The sequence below is a fragment of the Eleutherodactylus coqui genome, chromosome 13 (assembly GCF_035609145.1).
Source record: "Eleutherodactylus coqui strain aEleCoq1 chromosome 13, aEleCoq1.hap1, whole genome shotgun sequence".
In the NCBI taxonomy this organism is placed as follows: domain Eukaryota; kingdom Metazoa; phylum Chordata; class Amphibia; order Anura; family Eleutherodactylidae; genus Eleutherodactylus; species Eleutherodactylus coqui.
The window spans coordinates 45497993-45523902 of NC_089849.1; the positions used below are offsets into that span (position 1 = coordinate 45497993).

At 42.1% G+C, this 25910-nt stretch overlaps 1 protein-coding gene across 3 annotated transcripts in view; it reads right to left on the reverse strand.

Annotated features, from left to right (window-relative positions):
- Nucleotides 1–25910, reverse strand: part of SKAP1 (src kinase associated phosphoprotein 1) — a 341919-nt gene that overhangs the window by 87920 nt on the left and 228089 nt on the right. Inside the window, exon 1 of one of the 3 annotated variants that reach the window (XM_066586771.1) lies at nucleotides 25677–25835. The exons of the other annotated variants lie outside the window; for them this stretch is intronic. Within the exon in view, the coding sequence (XP_066442868.1) occupies nucleotides 25677–25809 (133 nt within the window). The 5' untranslated portion in view covers nucleotides 25810–25835. Of the gene's footprint in view, nucleotides 1–25676; nucleotides 25836–25910 lie in introns of those variants that run through there. 3 annotated transcript variants of the gene reach the window in all.

The following is a 25910-nucleotide window of genomic DNA, read 5'->3' on the forward strand; positions in this document are numbered from 1 at the left end:
GCAGGTATTATGGCTAAAGAGTAGGAAACTCTACTAGGATTGTGATGACAAAATAGGAGCTCTTAATAGGCAATATAGCTACAGAACATGAAGCAAGGAGACACTGTTGAGATAGTCTGACTTTTCAAAACAACTTGTGCTTATGCAATACCTAAAATGATGGGGTTTTCGCTGAAAATCACTCTAAAAGAGATGGCCTCTAGGGGTCTCCCTTCCTCCTACTTTGTCATTCACTTGTGTAGTAATTTACACCTCTAGTCACAATACAGACAGAGAAAGAGAGAAAAAGAAAGAGAGAAAGAGAGAGATGGGAGGGGAGAGGAGAGGAGGACGGGAACAGAAGTCAACACACTGCATAACCTAACTGGTAAGTGATTTAAAACTACTGAAATGACATCTTCACTGTTCAGTACTTCTCTGTTGTCCTACATAATGATGTTACTTCTGTGTGTCTGAGTTACAGATAGAAGGGAGCAGCATCTGCAATTTGCTCTGTGTATAGAAGCATACCAGTGGGCTCCTCCCACCAGCTCAGGAAAGACTGAGAATTAGATATACAGCCTGCAAAGGAGAAAACTGGGGATTTGCAGGAGTCATTATAGTGGCCAGAAAAAGTGGAATTTCTTATGTACAAACATGGAAGCTTATTCTGATGACCGTTAGTGGCATCGTTATAAGTGTAACTGATGATAAAGTGTGGATTTATTAGGTATTTTATAGAAATCGGGATTGTGAATCCAATGGAAATAGAGGTTTTCCAATTTCAGCCAAGGAGTCTTTTTCATTGTAAAAAAAAAAAAAAAAAATTAAACAAATTTCTAATATACTTTCTATATTCAATTCTCATTGTTTTCAAAATCTCTGGTAGCAGTTATTGAATGAAAACCTTCATTGTTTATTTCCAAAGAACGAGTATCTGTTTTGGTCATGTGATACACACAAGTGCCCGGCTCATTATAATATAGTACACCATACTTATGGTTTTTGATAAGGGGAGTAAAAAATAAAATAAAAAGAAAGAAATAAAAGGACACTCTGTTTGCAGTAAATGAAAAATGCTGCAATCCCACTTTATGCTTAAGGAAGGACACAACTAAAGCTCGCCTCAAAATGGCAGCATTTATCATGATAAAACAAACACAGTAAATCTCGAGCTCTCCTTCCACAGCTCATTAGGCCGGCTCGGAAACATACGTGCAACTTTGCTGGAGTCCTGCCGGGCTACTGAGTACTAGCATGAGCCGGAGAGTCAGGCTTCAGTACTGCAGCAGCTGGACCTGCACGCATGTGGTTTTATGTACACTGCGTCTGCTGATCTGGTGTGTAAACAAAACACCAAAAGCAGAAGAAAAGGAATGCTCTGTGCCTCCTGAAATATAGATCAAGCAGTCCTTCAGGAGTTAGGATGCCAAGGAAAATGATACAGCTGTTAGTTCGAATTCTGCTCCAGGACATAAGAGCGGCTCAGCAGATGTGATCGCCATACATGTAACACAAGCTTCAATCACATCAGTGAAGATCACTGTACTGTGCATTTATATGGAGGCTGCGGCGAGTCACCTGACTCAACGCAAACCAGGAGCCTCCATATATCTATGCTTCTGGTATATGTGTGTTGTAGTAATCCTCATCCAAAAGTCCTTTTTGGACATCGATTAAAATGTTTGCTTCCCCTAATATAGTCTATCCCACAAAGAAAATGCAGGCGGTAGCATGGAGTGTATCACTCTGCCGTTTGTGGTTGGGGATTGGCGCCAGTCAACAGAGATGGTCATGTGACCGACACCAGTCACGTTTGTCCCGGATGGGAAATCTCCCATCACAAATGGCGGAGTGATACTCTTAATGTCACCACTACAGGCTGCATTCACCCCAGCCCGAAGGCCAAGCATATATAACTGGTAGCCCCACAGGCATCCAAAGAGTCAGACAGCACAAGGAAAATGTTATGTAAATAAGGTGCAGACTGTTGTAGCACCACTGTCACAAACATGGTGTCCTTCAGGTGATGTTGGGCCGGTTACACCGCACTCATCCGGTTGATAAAAGACCATTTGATTCTGAAATATCACTTTTTGTTTCTGAAATTGGCGTAGAAAAAGTCTGCACCTTATATACATACCACTTTCTGTCTGATCTACTACTATGAATTACTTGGGGCCCCCGGCAGTGGGGTTATCAGGATGGGCCCCAGCCTTCATTCAACAAGTGATGGAGAGTGCTGCTTATTTACAGGGTGATTAAAAAAAAATGGGCAAAAGTAAAGTTGATTTATTCATACATGAATTGACATCCAACAGTCGGAATGACAAGGAAAGATAGAAGAACTGTTTAAGTTTTCAATATACCTTACAGATGATGGATGTGGGCGCCATTGAAGACAAAGCAGAGGTCAAGCCAGTAGTCCAATTCTGCTCAGACGTGTCACATCCTCTGCTATCAATGCTTGGTTTTAGGTTATCTACTGTCACCCACGACACCAACATCAAAGATCTGAAAGGTGCATTAAAAACGTGAAGAGTTCTTCTATCTTTTCATGCCATTTTAGCTTTTGGGTGTCACTTCATGTATGAAGAAATCAGTTTTACTTATGTACCATACCTTTAAATTGCTCTATAGACATTATATTGCTTAGGAAATCTTAGAAGGGCCCATTCATACGGCCAGATTTTCATCCGAGTTTGCAACTGAACAAACTCGGGCCCTTTAAAATCAATGGGGCAAAGTAGACAAGCACATTTTTTTTCACAGACTGATAGTCCTTGTAAAGAAATTGCAGCTTGTCCTATTCTGGTCCGATTCACAGACTAGAGAAGGACATGCAATGCCCACTGCCCTGCCGCTGGGGTAGCATGCAGACATACATCAGTGTGCGGTCCGACGCAAGCTGCACCCGAGTTGTGGCCTCCTGAATGCAGCCAAAGTAGTATATGAAATTCTTTGCTATTGGGTACTGTTTGGATCTTATTTCTGCTAATTAAATATCACTAGTTATTAGTATCAGATTAGGATGTACTTTGAAGCCTATTAATATAGTTGGAGAATGTTATCATTACCCCTGGGCATTTCAGATAAAGCTCTTTAGAAACTATTTTCAACACTGAAAAAATGATGCGATTTGCGTTATATTTCTAGGAAGCAAACATAAAATGCATGTATGATCAGTGGGGGTGCAACTTATTTGGGACCCCTCTTCGATCACAAGTCATAAGCTCCACTCGTATAAACCCCACCAAATTACAGGCTTGGTCAATTCTCTGGTCCTTTTCTACCAGTTTAGAGGTTTATGGATATTCAATAAATGTTATTTTCGCAAAAGGTATGAATACAGTTTTATAGACCCTGAACTATATATAGAAGTGGACAAATAAAAGGGGGGGATAATATTGATAAGGAATCTATATTCAGAATAGTACTTGGAGCAGTGAGAAAAAACACCAAGAAACACAAATTGGATCTTCTAAGAAAACAGCATGTAGTTTAACCCTTTCCAATAAACTGTCTGACGTCTGAAGACATTCTGCTTAAAGGCTGTACAGCTCTGATGTCGGAAGACGTCCGTCAGGGTATTCTTACTTTATATTACTGGCTGCTCTGTTGTTGGTGGCCTCTCCAGCATGTCCCATACCACAGTACTGGTTCAAGCCAGCAGATGGCGCCAATGTATAATGGCAGAAAGAGAAAGCCCCCTAGGAAACCCTGAATACAAAATTGGATTGCAAAGGGTTAAGATTTCACAAAGTTTACAATTTCTCATTGGCTTGAAAAGGTAATTTAGTATTTTTGGCTCCTTGGTACAGAAGAGAAGCCTGTATAAGGCTGCCTTTGCAAGACGTACAAATCTGAAACCTATTCTTTTGAACGAGTTCATTCACGTTAGCGATGTTTTCCTTCTTGGCACAGTGATGCGATGCTATGCATGAAACACATCGCAACATGTCCTATCTTTCTGCGATATCGCCCATTGTTTTCAACGGGGCCGGCGGCAGCAGCGCCGGCCCCATTGAAAACAATGGGAGAACTCAGCGATCCTCTGCCCCGTCTGTGAAAGCAGCGGCAGGGGATTCCCTTCATCCCCACAGTGACGCAAGGCTGTTTTCACATGAACGCACCTCACATCCCTTGGGCTTTCACATGTTGCAATATCGGGCTGTGATTCACGGTTCAATATCGCACTTGCGAAGGAGCCCTAAGTATTGGAGGAGTGTTCTTTGGCTCATAAATCTAAAGAGTCTGTCAGATGGCTGTCTCAGTAAGTATCCAAGAGAGTATCATGATCCAGTTTATATAAGAGACAATGGGTACAGTCACTACAATGCCAAAACTGAAGCCGCCCCGAGCCTCCTGAAGATCAGCCTTCAGCGGGGTATGGGATTTCAGTGTGTAAAGCACAATGCTGCACATCAGTACGTTTTTCTATAATAAATGAACCTTTATCAGTACAATTCCACCTGCTTAAAAATATTGCTTCTGGCTCACCTACAAAAATTGTCAAATGTTGTCAGATGAGGTGAGGAAGGCTGCAGAGTCTTTATCTGTACAGCAATCAAAAGCCGTCAGGTAGAAGAGTTTTATCCGGGCTTTTATCACAATTCTAGTCATTATAGAGTCTATCTTCCAAATAGCAGATGTGGTGCAAAATGTTTGGCATCCACAGATATCACCGACACCACTAATCCTTAGCTCAGATTAACCACTTAGTGCCAGAGGGTGTATATGTACACCCTGGGTGTCAGGGGTTTGTATGCAGCGGGATGGGGAGCCGAGCCTGCTCCCTACATGGCTGGTGTCGGTTGGCTTTGACAGCTAACACCCGGCCACAACAGCTGCCATCAGCGTTCATATCAGGCGCAGCTGTTAACCCTTTAAATGCTGCTGTCAATTTTTACAGCTGTATTAAATGCCCCGATTGGTGTTCGAGGGTCCCGAACAGCCCCCCATGAGGAGATTGTGAGGCTCTGTTTGATTGTTATGGTAGCACAGGGCTGCCATGTATTTCTGCCTATTAAAACGGCCCTGTAGCCTGTCTTCGTAGAATACCTCCAGAAATACCATATATTGCAATACTGAAGTATTGCAGTATATTGGCTAAGTGATCAAATGATCGCAAGTTCGGGTTCCCAAAGAGGATGAAAAAAAAAAGTAAAAATAAGTGAAAAAAGTTTTTTGTTAATTTAACAAAAGGATATTAAATGTTTAAACCACACCCTTTGGGCTTATTTAGACGACCGTAAATCGGCTCAGTTTTCACGTCGTACCGATATACGGTGTCCTTGTCTGCGGGGGGGGGGGGGAGAGGATGGAAGAGCCAGGAGCAGAAACTGAGCTCCCGCCCCCTCTCCGCCCTTTGCCACTATTTGCAATGGGAGGGGGCGATACAGGGCGGAGCTAAGTCCCGCCGTTTAGCTCCACTCTTGTCCCACCCCTCCCATTGCAAATTGTGGCGAGGGGCGGGGAAGGGGTGGGAGCTCAGTTCCTGCTCCTGGCTCTTCCATCCTCCCCCCCTGCAGACAAGGACACCGTATATCGGCTCGGTGTGAAAACCGAGCCGATATACGGTCGTCTAAATAAGCCCTTTTCCTGTATTCTTAATAAAAAAGATCAAAACAAGCAAGCCCCAAAACATATTTAGTAACACCATGTCCATAAAAGTACAATCTATCAAAATAACATATTATTTATATAGCATGGTGAATGTTCCCAGAAAAAGAATAAACTCCACAGTTGCGCTTTGTTTGTCACCATGTGTTTGAGAAGAAAAGAAAATTATCAAAATGTCATATGTATTCCAAAATGGTACCATTAGAAACCACAATCCCTCACACAGCTATATCAATGAAAAAATAAAAAAACATTCTATGCAAACCTATTTCTCTAGTCAGTCTTCTTACTGCATCTTCTTCTCTCTGATCTTCTCCAGTCCCCTCGGTCACCTCACCGCAAGCCGCCGGATCTTTTTCTTCTTGTTATGATGCGTCCATTCTCCACATTCGTCTTTCAGCAGGTCAGTGTAGGTTACGTCACTAGTGATGTAATGTACACTGCCTAGCAAGGAATGACGATTTATTGCTGAGACTGTGCATGCGCGCTCTCTCGCCAAGAGTGTTCTCATACTATTGCAGAGAGACAGCATGCATGCACAGTCTCTGCAGTAGCTCGGCACTCCCTGCTAGGCTGTGAATGCTACGTCACTAGTGACAGAGCATACATTGTCCTGCAGGAAAGAGACTGCAGAGAATTGACTGCTTCATCACCGGAAGAAGAGGATCTGGCCAACTGGAGGTAAAGTTTCTCGGGGGGACTACAGGAGTCAGGAGAAGATCGGCAGGGAGAAAAAGACTGATGGGGAGGAATAGGTAAGAATAGAATTTTATTTTTTTAATGACAAAACTAAAAAAAATTTGCCATCGTCATAACCATACTGACCTTCAGAAGAAAGTTATGTCTTTTCTGCCACAGCATGCTTAAGGGGTTGAAGACAACTGCACTTTTAGAATACAAGCTATTAAGACATGTTTGGCTAATAGTCTGTAACATTCCTCTTTAAGCAAGAGTGAAGAGCCACATCCAGTGCACGATTTCCATTCTACTTATTAAACCTCCGTGTTTCCCCTAAAATAAGACCTACACCTAAAATAAACCCTACCCCGATTTTCAGAAGGAAGGGGAGGGGGGCCTTGAAATATAAGCTCTACTTGCCAGAACTGCGGAGACCAGTGGGAGGGACCTGTACGGCGCCTGCTAGGTAAATATAAGACATCCCCTGAAAATAAAACCCTGTTCCTATTTTTGGAGAAACATGGTAGATTGTAAGAGGTTAGAACTTTTAATTATAATAGCTTAGGGCTCATTCACACGAGGAAATTTGTGCAGCTAAGTTAACTGCGCAAAAAATAGTGACTGTTAGAACCATAGTTTCCTATGGAAACATTCAGAGGAAGGAATTTTAGGCGTAAAAAAAAAATCATACCTAAAAAAATTAGGACATGAGCGACTGCAATTCCCTGCTGTGCGAAAACATACGCCTTGATCTATGGTGCACAAAATGCAGAAGTGTCCATAAACTGCTATAGGAGCTGGAAAAATAAAGGGAATGGGAAGGGAGTTTAGCTGCGTCCAACGCTCAGAAGAGGAAACAGTTGTCTGTATTATATATATTAGAAATTATTAGGAGGATTTCTACTGACCGAGGTAATTCCCAACAGTAGCGCAATTTTTCAGCAACACGCAGCTCCAGATTGTGTGAATGGGCGATTTTTACACTAATGAGGCTCAGGACTCAACCAAGGAAAATCACCCATTCATGCAATTTTTTGCGCAGTTAGCCGTGACTTTTTTGCGCGCAGAATTTTTGCGCCATTAAATCCCTTGTGTGAACAAGCCCTTAAAGCGCTAAAAAGAAAAAAAAAATCAGATGGAGGTCCAATGTGTCACTAGAATATGTGTAAAATGAGCGATACTCCACTTCAGTGCAGGGGTATTGTGATAGCAGCCAGGGCCACTATGGCGCTTGCCCTGTTACCCAAGAGGACGCGGGTTATATAAAAAGTCATGTCGAGGAGACCGCGGCTCGCAAGTTTTAACACAATACATGTCTTTTTGCTTATTGCTACTTCAGCCACATCTTTTTTCATTTTTGGTGATTTGTTTCTTAATTCTCCATGTAACTATGTATATTTAAGAAGAGAAAAAAAACCCAAACATTCGAAAACCCTACAGATCTCACATTGACGACTAAGGGCCCCCCATTGCACAGACGTTTGTTGGCAGCGTATTACACACATAATACATGTAACGTGTATTTGCAGCGTATTTAAAACCCCCACAGCCTACAATGTGCATAATACGCACCAAAATAGGACATGCTGTGTTCTTTTTCACACGCTTAATATGTACATGAGAAAAACGCAGGTCTGAGTGGAGTAATGTAATAAAATGAGCCTTTAGGACTGTGTATTAAGTCCATAAGAAAAATACAGGTCTGAGGGGTTCACTGTAATTCAATTGGCCTTTAGGACTGCGTATTAAGTGAATAAAAAATATGCACGTAATACGTAGTCCATATACACCTGTGTGGGTAAGCCTCAATTCTAATAGTCTGACACTCCCTGTTCTGTAGAGAAAACTTCTAAGCAGTCATCTCATTTTCATCACAGGCAGGATTACAATGAAAGGTAACATAGAATCATAGAATGGTAGAGTTGGAAGGGACCTCCAGGGTCATCGGGTCCAACCCCCTGCTCAGAGCAGGATTCACTAAATCATCCCAGACAGATATTTGTCCAGCCTTTGTTTGAACACTTTCGTTGAAGGAGAACTCACCACCTCCCGTGGTAACCTGTTCCACTCATTGATCACCCTCACTGTCAAAAGGTTTTTTCTAATATCTAATTTGTGCCTCCTCCCTTTCAGTTTCATCCCATTGCTTCTAGTCTTTCCTTGTACAGATGAGAATAGGGCTGATCACTCTGCACTGTGACAGCCCTTCAGATATTTGTAGACAGCTATTAAGTCTCCTCTCAGCCTTATTTTTTGCAAGCTAAATATTTCCAGATCCTTTAATCGTTCCTCATAGGACATGATTTGCAGACCGCTCACCATCTTGGTAACTCTTCTCTGAACTTGCTCCAATTTGTCTATGTCTTTTCTAAAGTGGAGTGCCCAGAACGGGACACAGTATTCCAGATGAGGTCTGACTAAGGAAGAGTAGAGGGGATTAATTACCTCACGTGATCTAGACTCTATACTTCTCTTAATGCATTCCAGAATTGTGTTTGCCTTTTTGGCTGCTGCATCACATTGTTGACTCATGTTCAATCTATGATCTATTAGTATAGCCAAGTCTTTTTCACATGAGAGAAGCTGTAGATATGGAGGAGGGCTTCAACCATAAAAAATAGTAACTTTATTGATTAAAACTCATACATCTGACAGGTAAACGCTGAACACGTTTCGGCCAGACAGCGGCCTTTATCAACAGCTGTTGACAAAGGCCACTGTCTGGCCCGAAACGCGTTCAGCGTTTACCTGTTAGATGTATGCGTTTTAATCAATAAAGTTACTATTTTTAATGGTTAAAGCCCTCCTCCATATCTACAGTTTCTCTCATGAAGCTTAGCCGATTGCCAATGGCCATCTGAGGACAGAGCTCCCGCTGGGGAAACAGATATTGTTTTTTCCCCTATAGCGGAGGCACTGCTTGTGAGGTGAGCCCCTATTCATTTTTTTCACACGTGCTGCTGCTAAGCCCAATTCCTCCCATTCTGTATGTGCTTTTTTCATTTTTCTTGCCCAGATGTAGGACTTTGCATTTTTCCTTGTTACATACCATTTTGCTAGTTGCCGCCCACTTTTCATCTTTCTGAATGCTTTCTCTTCCCTAGTGTGTTAGCTATCTCTCCTAGGTTTGTGTCATTAGCAAATTTGAGTAGTTTCCCATCAATTCCCTCCTCCAGATCATTTATAAAAATGTTGAACAACACTAGGCCTAGGACAGAGCCTTGTGGTAACCCACTTGATACATTCTTCCACTTGGATGTGCAGCCATTTATGACCATTCTTTGAGTACGATCACTCAGCCAGTTGTGAATCCACCTAGCTGTTGCCTTGTCAATCCCATATTTTGTCATTTTTTCAAATGGTATGAGATACTTTGTCAAATGCTTTACTAAAGTCAAGATATACTATATCCACTGCATTTCCTTGATCAACCCAGTCAGTTGATTCTGTCAAAGAAGGAAATTAGGTTTGTCTGGCATGACATGTTTGTTACAAACCCATGGTGGCTCTGGTTAATTACTCCATTTTTATCCAAGTACTTGCATACATGCTGTTTAATAATTTGTTCAAAGATCTTTCCTGGTATAAAAGTCAGGCTCACAGGCCTGTAGTTTCCTGGATCCACCTTCTTCCCTTTCTTGAAGATAGGGACAACATTTGCCCTTTTCTAATCTTCTGGGACTTCTCCTGTTCTCCAAGAATTTTCAAAGATTATGGCGAGTGGTTCAGCCATAATTACCTCTGCTGCTTCCTTTAGTATTCTAGGATGTAATTCATCTGGACCTTGAAACTTGAATTCATTTAAGTTAGCTAAGTGTTTCCTCACCATTTCTCTGCTTACAGATGACCTGCATTATTTTATTCCTCCAATAGCACAGGGAAGATAAGTTGATGTTTCATCTACTTTCTGAGAGAAAACAGATGCAAAGTAGGAATTTAAAAGTTCGGCCTTCTCAACATCATTCTTAACCAATTCACCATTTTCATCTTGTAAGCATCCAATAGCATCTTTGACTTTTCGTTTGCTTTTGACATACCCCCCAAATCCTTTTTATTGCTTTTTCCTCTGTTGCAAGCCTCAATTCATTATTAACTTTAGCTTTTCTGACACTTATCCTACAGTTTCTGCAGACGGCATTATATTCTTCGTTAGATATTCCTCCCTCTTTCCATTTGATAAACATATAGACATATATATCGATAACACAGGATCCACCTATTGTAATATGTGAGCCACAGCTCACCTCCTCCCCTCTCTGCACAGTGACCTCTTATCACAGAACATGCCCACAACACTACCGTAGAAGTCAGTGAGTCCCTCCAGTTCATTGTGTCTATAGCCCAGGAGACTGCTGTACAGAAAAGAAAGTATCAGACTGTTAATAGGCTTAGTGTAGAAAGTGAAAACTGTAATAAGGATTTTTTATATATACATAGTGACACAGAAAATTAATTTAAGAAAAGTCAGCAACTAAAAAAAAATATATAACAGGAAAACCTTATTTAAACAAAAAGTTATTTTATTTTCTGATGGACACCCTTTAACTGTTTAGTATCCTGGCTGCAATCACAATACTGCTGAACTGAAGCAGAGCATCACTCATTAAGCCCGTATTTACACAGGCAAGTGCGATTTTGTTTAGGAGATTGTGATGCGTTTTGCATCACATTGCTGTACATGCATTTTTCACACACTTGAAGATCGCATGTTGCTCCAATAGTAAGAATATTAAAAAGAAATGCATCGCAGTCACATTTAAATCGCATTTATATGCAAATGTGATGCAATTTTTTGGGCTTCCATAGGAAATAATGGAAGATTCACAGGCTTCAGCAGCCATACAAAAATCAACACTAAAACCTTATTAATTTTAAGCCCTTTTATCTTTTTTTAAAGTCCTGGAAACCCCTTTAATTATAATCTTCAGTTATAAAGCAGCACCATATTCTGCAGCACTTTATAAATTAGAGGGTACGTAAAAAGACCTTCTCAAACTGAAAGAGAATGAAAATATGTATAGTATGTAAAAACCATGCATGACATTTTTACAGTTTTTAATGCATTATTCTGAGCAATAAGTGAATATGCCAGAACTATAAACCGCATACAACCGCCATTTACTGAAATCAGATAATATTAGATCTCAGATTCTATATAATCCACGAAGATAAGCAAAACATGGGGTGTCTGGCAGCCACTCATCATCCTCAGTCTATAGATAAAACATGCCTATTTGGCCAAGGTGAACTGGCATGTTAATGAGGAAGTCTGAGAAGACTGCTATAATGATCTAAAGTTTATGGCCTGTTTTAGTTATACCTGCTGGCTACACTTCTCTCCCATCTCTTCTTACAGTTACAATTTATAGAGAAGGCCCTGCTGTTCTAGTGTCTTATTTCCCAAGAAAACCTGGTTTTTCAGATTCACAAAAATAGTTTGAGAGTTACCCATCAATACACTACCATAACTTAAAGTGTACCTGTACTTTCAGATGACTTTTCAGAACAAGCTGCCATGTGTACATGAGGAGGAACACTAAATTTGGCCATTATATGACTTGTATTTGTCATTTTCCACCAGTTTTCCCCTCTGCAGGCTTCATCTGTAATTCTCAGTCTTCACTGAGCTAGTGGGTGGGGACTAGGAGATTAGCAGCTGTGATGTCTTCTGTAAACTGCATAAGAAGAGACAGATTCTGCTCTCTAATTCTCTGTAGCACATATAGAGAAAGAATATCAGCATGGAGGACATTATACAGCAATACCGAGAAGTGTAAATGTGAATTTAGCAGCTGTCAGACACAGTAAAACACTTAGCAGCAGCTACATCTGTGTGAGTCTCTCTCCCTCCTGCAGCAGCTTCCTCTTCTGCCCTAATCTCCCCATAGACGTCTATGGACAGTGTGAGCCATCACCCTCCTTCACTTCCTACAAGGTCTGTATGTGTCTTTACTCCCCATCCCGCTCTCTCTATAGACTTCAGCTGGCAGCATGAACCATCCCCTTTCTCCACTTCCTGTTCTCTATCTCATTCTTTGTTAGGGTGCATTTAGACACAAAGATGATCACTCAAAAGATGGCTTTTGAGTGATCATTTTGCATAAAACTACTAATTGGTACTAATGCCTATTATTACCAATTAGTAGCATGTGAGCCACTGGGAGCTGTATTCAGGGAACAGACAAACCGCTGTTCCCTGAATACATTCCCTTTGTTCTGCCGAGGGGCTGAGAGCTAAGACAATGTAATCAGCTGTTATCAGCGGTCCCTGGGCAGAACACCGCATGCGGTCCGTCTTATCAGCTGTTCTGCCGAACAATGGATTTTATGCAGAACTGAACCGTCCAGTTATACTTTACTTCTGAAGGACACACAAAGACTGAGGCTCCTTTCTAGGCTGGTAACAATCTTGCAGCTTTGGGTGCTGTACACTGCATAAGCCGAGCAGGAGCAGATAATTAAAAATAATAACACTCTCTGTTCTAACGCCACACACTCTTTATACTATTATTGACCGAAATGGGAAGTGCAGTGTCTTATATTACCTCCTCTTCTAGAATCCTCTGGCACAGGGTTTCCAAGGGTCTTGGTCTCCGCTATACTCAGCGCTGTAGTGGTGTCGTGACAGGCTGTGCTGAGGAAAGCAAATGTCCAGGACCTGGGATCAGCATAGCAACACGGATTACATGGGCCGGCTTTGGTCATGTAACCGCAGGTCCTGGATGTTCATTTGGTCAGAACAGCCTATCCAGACACCACTACAGTGGTGAGTAGAGCGGGGCCAGCTTCACACTGGTGAGGGCGATATCGCCCTCACAATCCGTGTGAAACCCCTGGATGGGAGGTGTTTTTATGTGAAAACAGCTTTGCATCACTGCAGGAAATCCCTTCATCCCCACAGAGGCTGAAGGGATTTCCCCGCCGCTTCTGACTTCTGAAGGGTTTCTTTGTGGGGCTGAAGAGATTCCCCACTGGGCTGAAGGAATCCCTCGGCATGGCTGTCACAGCCACAGCAAAAGATCACGATGTTCTGCCATTGTTTTTCATGGGGCCAGCTCCATTGAAAACAATGGACGATATCGCAGAAAGATAGGATGTGCTGCGTTTTTTTTTACGCAGTACTGTAGGAGTGAAAACATCGCAAATGAGAATGAAACCATTGAAAATCATTAGTTTCAGAATTATGCATTTTCACTCACTCTCACATCGAATGATTTTCTCGCCAGTGTGAAGGCCCCCTTATTAGGCCGATTTCACACGACTGAGACGCAAGGTTTGTGCGTTACGAGAAGCACAAATCTGAACCACATTCATTTGAATGGGTTCATTCACATTAGCAATGTTTTCCTTCATAGTGCCGTGATGCTATGCAGGAAAACACATTGCAGCGTGTTCTGTCTGCGATATCGCCCATTGTTTGCAATAGGAGAACTCCGCAATACTCTGCTGCAGCTGCGATAGCAGCGGCAGGGATTTCCTTCAGCCCCATAATGGGCCACCAATATAGGAAACGCTATTACTACTGGGGCCAATATAGGGAACGCTATTACTACTGGGGCCACCAGTATAGGGGGTTACTATTACCACACGGGGCAGATTTGCTTTGGAATTTACACCAGCTATAGCAGCAAAGTGGATGAGATTTTGAAAATCGCATGCACACGCTGTGGAAAAAATCTCCACAAAACCAGTGCGAATATTGACATGAGGTGCGGGATTCAATTCTGCAGCAGGTTAAATTTAAATATAATGTATATCAATAGCCCATCCAGCGTTCCTCCCAGTTTTTTTTAAACGGTCCTATATTTTTTTATAACGATGGAGGTAAAAATCATATGTTGTGATAAGCCACGCCCCCTAACCCCTCCCTTGACCACACTCTCCGTCCCATTTTGGGGCTCCACGAGAAACTTTTGCTTCAAAAAGTGCTCCATGACTGAAAAGGTTTTGGAACCACTGCTCTAGCATCTTCTGCCTCTACCCCTCCTCTGCCAATCAGAGTTAAGGTAAGACAGAGAGGCTGACTAACACTAGGAGATTTCTCATTTGCTAATGTCAGGCAGAGATACAGGAGATACAGCCATACAATCAATAGAATGCAATATATGTATATGGTGACACAGTCTCCCTTAGATGTTGATATTACTCAGTAGTGCCAGTATGTGTGTATACGCGCCGTCGGTGCAGGAAATATAAGAAAAAAACATGTGTACTGATGTGACAGTGTTCGTGAGTAAGTGGTCATGTGCAATACAATTCCGTCACCATAACTAGCAGTATGCAGCGTCACAGCCGGTACCACAACTGTAAAAACGTAAGCCGGGCCTTAACATGTGTTTTTGATGCAGAATTCAAAATAGCAGAATTTTGTTGCAATTCTGCATCAAAATCTGCAGTTAGTGTGAAATTCAGGAGCGGAGTATTTGGTAAAGCTGTTGTAGAATATTCCAATCCCTGTGAAATGTCCCTTAATGGATTGCTAATGCTGGGTGGAGTGCAGTTGGGGACAAATGAGAACAAAAATGGAGTGGGAAACCCCTTAAACTCCTACTAAAACAGAATAGCATAGTTGGAGGAAGGCTCCGGCCAGCTGATGCTCCGTCCCAAGTATTCTTCCTTTGTCAGTTTTGGAGCGCACCAGACAAATGAAGACAGATTTATAGTCAAAAAAGGAAATGACATCAGACTAAAATACTCTAAGCGGTTCTCCATGACCAAAGTGGGATGTGAGCTGCCACCTTTCACTAGTCTAGATAAAAGCATCAACTATCAGGAAAGGTGTGGTTTATTGAAACTCTGTCCGTCTGTCCTCACACCTACCCAAATAAATAGCTCTTATCAGCAAACAGCTGCACACCTGCACATGGCGGTCCGGCCGCTACCCCGACACTGAACTCCACAGTAAGCTTTTAAGAGAGAAAGTCAGGATGATTAATTTAACATCTTAATTAATGCAAACAAACAAGGAGGGAGATGGAATGCTGCCAGTGACAGCTTGAGGAGGTGATGAAGAGCAGAGTACATCTGAGTGGAGCCTGGCTTTTCATGTGAGGACTGCAGCATAATAACATGTAAATATCATCAGCTTCACATCACAACCTATCCAAATATTTTCATTTCTCTGGCTCAGCAGACACTGTACGCGGCTTAATCCCAGACTGCCGTCCCACCGGAGATCAGGAACAGGGCTGTGCAGAGGCAAACAGGGCGCAAGGAAAGTTTGGAGGAGAGATCTGGGAAGGCTGGGCTGATGTGGAAAGGGTGGAGAATAGAGATTAGCGAATATACTCGCTAAGGCACATTACTCGAGCGAGCAGTGCCTTAGCCGAGTATCTCCCCGCTCGTCTCTAAAGATTTGGGAGTCGGCGGCGGGTGGGGGAAAGCGGGGAGGAACGGAGGGGGAGATCTCCCTCTCCCTCCCAACTCACCTGTCACCCGCGCCGCCTCCCGAATCTTTGGAGACGAGCGGGGAGATACTCGGCTAAGGCACTGCTCGCTCGAGTAATGTGCCTTAGCGAGTATACTCGCTCATCTCTAGTGGAGAAGAGTAATGTTAGGGCGCGTTTGCACGTAGCTGATTTGCTGTGTATATTGTTGCAGATTTTACTTCTTCAATTTGAAATCAATTGAAATGGTGAAATCTGCTACAGATCAACACTAAAATCTGCAACAAGTCAGTTATATGTGAATGCACCCTCAGGGCCCTTTCACACGAACGTAGATTTGACGCAGAGTAGGCGCGTTAAAAAATGGCCTCTAAAACAACCAATGTTTTCCTATGGGTTCTTCCAGATTTTTTGACGGGGTTTAAAAAAAATGTGCATCAAAAGCCGCGATTTCTTGGCACTCAAATTTCTCTGCAACAAAAGAAAGGACTTGTTCTATCTTTTGACGGCACAACGCCAGCAGCTCCCATCGACTCCTATGGGAGCCTTCCGGCAACATGCTTGTGGCTGCTATTCGTTCACATGATTTAACGCTACGATTGCCGCGACTATCTGAATGTTAAACTGACGTTTGTGTGAAAGAGGCCTTATGGCTTCTGCACACTAGCGAGAGTGATATCGGGATGTGTTTGACGCCCCAATATCGCTCTCGCAATCCTCCTGAAGCCCTGGATGCGAGGTATTTTTGCAGAGAAACAGTCTCCCATCCCAGCAGGGCTGAAGGAATCTGCTGCTGTGGCTGTCACAGCAATGGCAGGAGATAGTGATCTTCTCCCATTGATTCCAATGGGGCTACCGGCAGCAGCTCCAGCCCCATTGAAATCAATGGAACATGATCACTGAAGGAATCCTCTGCTGCAGCTGTCACAGCTTGAAATATAAGCCTTTCTCCAAAAATAATCCCTAACTGTAGAAAAAAATAAAAATAATACATCACCTTAGAAGCACTGTCATCTCTGGCGCATTTTCTAGCAGGTCCCCGGCACTCTTCTTCAACTTTTCTTCTGGCCGGGGATTGGAAAATACCCGCCTCGTGAAAGCGCTGTCTCCGATTGGCTGAGCGCTGTGTGTCACGCAAATGGCAGAGGATCGTGATCATCTCCCATTGATTTCAGTGGGGCCAGCACTGCTGCCACTGGCCCCATTGGCAGCAGTGGGCGAGATCGCAAAAAGAATGGACATACTGCGATTTTGTTTTCACGCTGCATCGCAAGCCTTAAAACATTGCACATATGAATGGAGCCTTTGGAAGCCATTGGCTTCATAATTTAGCAATTTCTCGCAGCGATTTCATTGCCAGTGTAAAGGCGGAAATGCTGCTAGATTTCCATTGCTGGGATCTCTGCCGAAGTTCTGCAGCGTTTACAGTACAAGCCGTGTGGAGAAGATTTCAGAAGTCTACTTCACACCGTGCAGAAAATTTCTGCAACAAATCCGCAATGTTTTTGAAAAATTCTGCGGATTCTGAATTCGAAGCATATTGATTTCTGCTGCAGATTTCCGATTTGGAACTCAACCCTTGAACTACAAGGATTAAATCCCCCAGCAGATTGGCCACTGTGGTTTTCCAGCATAATTGCTGCGGCTTTTACGTTTCGAAATGCCTACAGTGATTACGCCAAATGTGAAGGCAGCCTTAAATAGCATCTGACAGTGCTTTTTCCTTATAATTAATGTCCTCTTAGTATAGATTCTCTAATGAGGTTTTAATTAACTGGGGACTCCTTATCTTTTACTCTATTTTTGGACGTTTTTAAGGAAATTTGAATTTGGTGCAAATGCGTCTAAATTGTTTGCTTGAAGACTTGATCTGCAAGGGCCTTGACCAATCACCCTTGCTGTTGGCCAGCAATACACGCAAGGTACCTCTGATGCCGTTCACTTGCAGAGAAAGCTGCTGGATGACACATTCGGAGGAGGCTCTTCAATGAATATTTATGAGCAGTGACTTTTATTAAAAGGCTGCAGAGAGTCATGTCATATCAAATGCACCACGTCGGGTGATGCCCAGCAACCCGCCAGAAGCCCCGCTCAGTTACAGAGGAATAAAGGATAAAGTGGATTATAGTTTTGCGTTAATTTTTCCTTTACGATACATCGAAAATACAGCAATGGAGTAAAAAACTGTGCATGTACTATAAAGACACACAGGCCTAAAAAGAGCTAAAGAGTCGGCATTTTGCTAGAAGACGTGCTTTATATGTGCAGTTGGAATGAGAAGGCCATGCATGCAAAGTGTTTGTCTGTATTCATAAAGACATAATAAAAGTGGTAGTGCTCAGAGACGACACCGGGAAGGGGGTTTACAGATCTCCAAAGTTAAATGGCTGAACCCCCAAGAGCAGGCGGGGAACAGAAGTCAGAGGCCGCTGAACGGAAACTCTGGCATTATGGAAAACTGCTGAAATGAAGACATATTGAGACAAATTCACTCATTTGCATCATTATGTGCCAGAAAGAAAAGCGGAGTCTAACACGTTTTTCTCTCCGGCACAGAATGGCGCAAATGAATGGAAACCTGCTGGAATGCAGACTTATTGATCTCCATTGTAGCAGTTTTCTGAAGTGGCCAGGATAGGTTTCGTTTCGTCCAGTTCCATCTGTCCGTTCTGTTTTCAGGATTTTAAATATCCGGGACTGACGGGACCCCTACATGGATCCAAAAACGAGAAGTTAGCAGACCCTTACTCTGTACACACTTATGTGATGGCGACGTGTAAGATGGCAGTGTTCGATAAATGTCCTCCACGGTACATAATGGTGAATGGAGAACACGGAGGAAAAGGATGACTAATCAGATGAGATACGAGGACACGGAAAGACCGGTAGATGCAGAATAAGCGGTCTAAGGGCTCCCACACACTGGCGGTTTTTTAACGCTGGGATATAGCTATGATTTTTTAACGCGATTGTCAATGGAAGTTTGTAATGTTAAAACCGCATCGCACAAAAAACGCAAAGCACCAACTTGTGATGCGTTTTTACAAGTGTAATAAGGGCATTTTTAAATGTCCGAGCCCAACTGTGAGTCTAGTGCTCCAAACCAGTGGCATCACAGGGAGTTTTATTTTTCATTAACACTAATTTAAAAACAAATGTAAATTATTGACCAGCTTTAATTCTTAATAAAAACACAGCAATTCCGCCATTATTACCCCCCCCCCCCCCCCCCCACACACACACACAGTTTATCGTGTGGTAAAAATAACCGGCTATCTTTATTTTGTGTGTTGTAAGAATATGGGGACACCAAATAGGTCTAGTTTTTTTATGTTTTAGTATGTTTTCAGAATGAAACGTATCCTATGGGGGAAAAAAAGCACTTTTTGTGTTGCCATATTCCAAGACCCATAGCTTTATTTTGCTGGTGAAGTACCTAAATTAAGCCTTGGTTTTTTGCTTGTCGAGTTACAGTTTTTATTGGTACCATAAAAATTTTTGAAGTTGTTTTTAGAATTTTTTATGGTAGGAAAGTGAAAAAAAACGCCACCTGCCCAGGGGTATAAACAATACGTTATTGATATTCTGTGGGCCGTTATGTTTGTGGGGGTGCCTTATATGGTCTGGTTTATTTTAATGGTTTATCCATTATTTAGGGGGGTGAGGAACTTTTTCAATAACATTTATTATACTAGACGATTTGGAGCTGCATTATTTGATTGCATACATAATACTTTGAAATACTTAATATTCTAAAGCATTATTACTTATCAGTGTAATATTATTTTAAGGCGTATACCTATGGAAGGCTTGGGGGCGTTTGGGAGGCCCCTAGTTGCCCTGATAAATGCCCGAAGTGCAGAGGGAGTCCCCTTCTCTTTGTCCGGCTCCTTAGATGCAGAGATCGCTTAATGACATTGGCACTTAAAGGGTTAAACAGCAGGGCTCAGATGTTTCTGTGATTCCGGCCATGCTGTTATTCACAGGCGCTTAGTCCCTGTGCAATCATTATGATATAACTGTATGTCATTGTGTCTTTCTGTGAGGTAATCTATGACGTACAGTTATGGTGTGATAAAGGGTTAATTATGCCCCAAAAATGGCCCTATTGCATTGACAAAACTCCCCAAAAATAACTTAAGCCGCTTTCACACGGCCGTGAAAGTCGCATGAGATTTATGTGTTGCGAGAGGCACAAATCACACACGAATATGAACCCCAATCGTTTTTTTCCCCCACTTCGCCCCGCGGTGTGATGTGTGAAAAAAAAATTGCGGCATGTTCGATCTTTGGGCGTGCCAACCCATTGCCAATTATTTTCAATGTGGCCGACAAAGCATCGCACCACATGCTAGGTGCACACGAGTGGGATACAATGTTTCGCATTGAAAACAGTGGGAAACAGTCTGTGAACCTCCGCCGCGGCGGTCAGCCTCTCTGGAGGATCACTACTTTCCCCGAAGTGATGCAAGAAGTTTTTGATACAAAAACGACTCACATCTGCGTCAAAAATCGCATGTTGGCGAGCGCGATATCTGGGCAGTTTTCACATGCCTATGTGAAATAAACCTCAGGGTATGTTCAGATGGCAGAATTGTGGCGGAATTTTCTTTGGCGAACTCTGCCTCAAAAAAACTCACCAATATCTTCAGCTTTCTGGAAAGGTCAGTTTCTTCATCAGAATTCCGCACATGTATTTTGTCCATTGACAGGGTTAAATCCGTGCGCAGTTCCACTCCGAAACGCTGCAGAAAGCCACGGATTTTGATGTGGTTTTTAGAGGTGAAATTCATGTGGAAAATTCTGCAGTGAAATCCGCCGCGTGAAGTTATTCTAAGGCCCCCCTCACGAAGATGTTTTTGTATGTGATGGTTCTTGGTGCTGGCTCAGCCAATCAGAGCTGGTACTCGATGCACCAAAGCCATTCATTGACTGTATCAGCCAAGCAGAGCTCGCAGGCTGAGCCAGCGCCGTGAACCTCTTGCTGGAGGCGGGGGTTCTCAAATTTCGCTACCAGCAACATATGATCTGTCAATGTGATTGCTCTCAATAAGAGAAACCAAGTAATCTTGTGGATATACCACCTTTTAAAGGCTAATAAAAATACATGATGTTACCAAGTAATCTTGTGGATATGATACCTTTTAAAGGCTAATAAAAATACATGATGTTACCAAGTAATCTTGTGGATATTATACCTTTTGATGGCTATCAAAAATGAAACTCGATTTTCATTTCAGCCTGATGAAGGGTGGATAAGAAGAACCTGAAAGCTTGCTGTAACATCATGTATTTTTGATAGCCATCAAAAGGTATAATATCCACAAGATTACTCTCTTACTGAGAACAATTACACTCTACTGGCTAACACGGTACCAAACCTTTCATATGATCTGTCAGTGCACAGGAAGCCTGGAGCAGCGCTGGAGACCCGTGGGAGGGCCCCTGACGGCATCTACTAGGTGAGGATTGCTTTTTTTTTCAGCTTCCTTGGCTACGATTTCAGCTGTGCTCAAAACACTGGCATAAAGGATGCCAGCGCTGCTGAAATCGAGCTGACACCGCAGCAAAGCAGCGTTAAAAAATGCTGCGTTTCTGCAGACGCCTGTGTGAGGGAGGCCTTACGGTGGAAATAGACATGCATGTTCTGATGTAGTTTGAGGTACAGTTTTTAAGCCAAAGCCAGAAGTGGATTTAGCAGACAAGTCCGTCTTTTACATTTCCTATTCCCTTTAGTGCACTTCTGGCTTTCACTCAAAAGACAGCAAGAAAAACGGTCAAAAAAACGGGTTTTGATTCCAACCTAAGACTACTTTCAGACTGCAGTATTTGGTCCGTTTTTTCTTTAGTATTCGAAAGGCAAAACCAGGAGTGGATCCACAATACAGGAGATGTACAAATTGTCCCATTAAAGTTTCCAATCCAGATTTTGGCTGAAAAATATGGACGTAAAATCCTGTTTAAATGACGTGCTAGAGTAATCTGTGTGCTCACACATGTTGTAGGGTTGCTTATGCCACTGCTAGTTCTTGAAGACTAGTCTTCTATGTGTGCAAGTAAAATTCACAGTCACCTGCTCACACATCCCCGATTAGTAGGCTCATCTCATATTAGGCAGAGGGCTATAGCATCTTTCTAGGCGGGGAGCATATGGTAAAATGTTCAGAAGTAGTTTTTAGTTCACTGTCAAATGCATATTTTTTCCTCCTTCCCTCATTTTCATTGCATATAATGTTTACTTGTTGTAGTAGCCACTTCCCAGCAGAACTCAAGAAGGGGCCTGTGTTATTGTGGACGGTAAAAAAGGTAGTTGCATTATAATTCTTTCGTTCTTTTTATTCCTTCTCTAGAAAGTTGCGCCATTACACCGGTTTTTGTGTTCATAATCGTATTTGTATGGGATGGCAGGGATGAGTAGATGAATTAGATCAGCACATCACATTCAGCTTCCTGAAACATCGCTGGACTCCGGTGGGAAGAGTCAGCTACCAAGTATTAGCCACTTCACTACCTTAGACCACCATGGAAGCAAACATGAACTCCTCCGATACCGACAACCAACATGAAAAGCTCTGGTGGTCTTTCCACTAGACCTGTTAATTTAAGCCTTCACCTCATAGCAAGATATGAATCCCAAATCAGGGGATATTTTCTGCTCCCTTCTGCTTGGTCCAGAAATGTCCCCAAAACAGACGTAAAAAAAGAAGTTTTAATGCACAATTAATAATAATCTTTATTTGTGTTGTGCCAACTTATTGCGCAGCAATTGAGGTACGGTTTCAGGCACAGTCGAATAAAAACTGGAGTCTTGGTAAATATAGTAAATCCCTTCTTTACCCCCAATCATGAGAGATGTTAGAATTAACCCCTTCACTATCTCAGACTGCTAGGGATTTTGGTATTAGCCCCTTCACTATCCTAGATTACTGGAGTTGTTACTATTAACCCCTTCACTATCTCAGACTGCTAGAGATTTTGGTATTAGCCCCTTCACTATCCTAGATAACTGAAGTTGTTACTATTAACCCCTTCACTATCTCAGACTGCTAGGGATTTTGGTATTAGCCCCTTCACTATCCTAGATTACTGGAGTTGTTACTATTAACCCCTTCACTATCTCAGACTGTTAGGGATTTTGGTATTAGCCCCTTCACTATCCTAGATTACTGGAGTTGTTACTATTAACCCCTTCACTATCTCAGACTGCTAGGGATTTTGGTATTAGCCCCTTCACTATCCTAGATTACTGGAGTTGTTACTATTAACCCCTTCACTATCTCAGACTGCTAGAGATTTTGGTATTAGCCCCTTCACTATCCTAGATAACTGAAGTTGTTACTATTAACCCCTTCACTATCTCAGACTGCTAGGGATTTTGGTATTAGCCCCTTCACTATCCTAGATTACTGGAGTTGTTACTATTAACCCCTTCACTATCTCAGACTGTTAGGGATTTTGGTATTAGCCCCTTCACTATCCTAGATTACTGGAGTTGTTACTATTAACCCCTTCACTATCTCAGACTGCTAGGGATTTTGGTATTAGCCCCTTCACTATTCTAGATTACTGGAGTTGTTACTATTAACCCCATTCACTATCTCAGACTGCTAGAGATTTTGGTATTAGCCCCTTCACTATCCTAGATTACTGGAGTTGTTACTATTAACCCCATTCACTATCTCGGACTGCTAGGGTTTTGGTATTAGCCCCTTCACTATCCTAGATTACTGGAGTTGTTACTATTAACCCCTTCATTATCTCAGACTGCTAGGGATTTTGGTATTAGCCCCTTCACTATCCTAGACAACCGGAGCTATTACTATGAACCACCTATCCGTTTGGTTGTTTTATTCAGTTCTATATGGTGGTATAATGCTGGTTTAACACCATGTGAAGATTTGTGAGATCTGAAGCCTTATACATCTTTTTTTAATGAAAGTTTCTTGGAAAATGTGCCCCTTCTCCTTTAAAAAGAAGGAGAGCAGACCTTCTCTGTAAACGGATAGAATTTAGTGGGTAAAAGCAGAAGGAAGCTGGTCTGGGGGACATATAGTGTGCAACTAGACAGGGGACATAAAGAACAAATATAGTCGGTGAAGAACAAAAAATACAACCTGACAAAAAAGGATGAAATATGTATAGATGCAAATAAATATATAGCAAAATGTCGCAGGTTAATGTGTAACACAACGCTAATAAACTCTGACTAGAAGAAAACGAAGAAATGTGTGCCAGAATAGGAAAAGAAGAAAAAGTTGTGGCATGCAGAGGTAAAATATAGTCGTACATAATAACTTAGATCTTGATGATGTGTTAATAGACTGTTAACAGACTGCTGTGACAATGCTCTATGAGAGGTGTCTGCTCAAGGTCCCTCCACAAGGGAGCAGTAGAAGATCATGCTTGGATACTGATCCCATCCCCACCCCCATGGTATTACAATCTGCTGGCACTGTTCTTAAGTTCACAGACAAGCGGCTGCTAATACACGCAGTGCCCAACGACTGACCCCTTCAGCACCATTATATTATGATGATAATCTCTTCTCCATAATCACACTCTGGAGGATACCAGATCAAAACATATATGACACATCTAATGATCAAACAATTCACTCCGTCCAGATATCAGACACCTGATATGGAAAGAAATTGCAACATTTTCTGCAAATATACTTTACAATATATACATAAATAATATATATAAATATACATACACACACACACACATATATATATATATATATATATATATATATATATATGAAAATTATTGTGCTCTCAGGAGAATCTGCTTTCATAATTTACTTACTTGTGATAGACCGTAATTTGGAATTTCTAATGTGATAAAAAATTAAAAGGTTATGTTTTCCACATATTAAAAGGGTTTTCTGGGAAAATACTACTGATGATCTACCCTCTGGATAGGTCATTAATAGCTGCTAAGGACCTCAGCTGATCGGGCATTCGCTGTCGGCGCCACAACAAAAAGTGGATTGTCTGACCTGTGTGTAGTGGGCAGTGCTTGTAAGTGCAGGCGCAGCGGTCATCGATTTTAACGAGAGCTGCACCTGCAATTACGAGAACCGGCCACTACATGTGGTCGGAGCTGAGTACTTCTGCTCTGTACCCGTGTGTTGTGGTGCTAACAGCGAGCGCCTGATCAGCTGATCGTCTGGGGTCAACCGCTCAGGACCCTGGCCGATCAACTATTAATGACCCAGATACATCATCAATAGTATTTGTCTGGAAAACATTTGCCTGCAATGGTGTACGAAATATTGTGAGATTTTACATAGTATTGTAGTTGGATAAGTCCCACATAATGAGCGAAGACCATTACTCTGCTTGTATAATGCGCCACCTGGATCCAGTATGCAAGCAATTTCAAACTGATGAGAAGCCCAAGACCAATCTAGAAATAGAATAAATAAAATAAAAAGCAAGATAAAATCCTATAAAAACATATACAACTCTACCCACACCAAAAGAGGAGGGGAAACACACGGGCAAATATACATACAAGTATTAACACAGATTTGGCTAGAAAGATCACAAAATGGAACAAAACTGAGGGATTCGTTCAACCCCCTTTGGTGCAACCGTATCTAATGAATGTATCCACTTAACCTCCCTTTGTGCCAATCTTCTTCCAATTACCTCCCCGGGAGTTTACATGCACCCTACATCCCATGATGGATTTTAGAAAGGTTTCAGTGTGGTTTTTAACTTCAGAGATCAGATTTTCCTGTTGCTGATCCAAAGCCCAATACTTGTTCCCTAACACTTCGTCTGTACTGTCTTGTTGTTAAGCCTATATAAACCAAGTTACAGGGGCATACAGTATAATATACAGCCCTTATGGTACCGCAATTTATAGCAGGTTTAATCCCATACTACTTACTCTGTTCCAAGTTGAAAAATGTCGTGGCTGCATCCAAGTTGCAACATGCAACACAGTTTCCACATAGTTTACTACTCCACCTTGGCCCCTTTGTTCAAATAAACGTACCTGGAGTTATTCCTGGAGAGTAGCTACGGACTAATTTATCATTTAAGTTCTGAGATCTTCGATAAGTAATTAATGGACAGTCGGGCAACTGTTGGGAAAGGGTTTGATCCATTAACTTGGGATGAGACTGCATGTCCAGAACGCCTTACTGTTGGAGGAATCAATGTACTAACTATGCAATCAGGTGTGTATGCAGATTTTATATATATGTACATACATGATTTAGTTCTGACA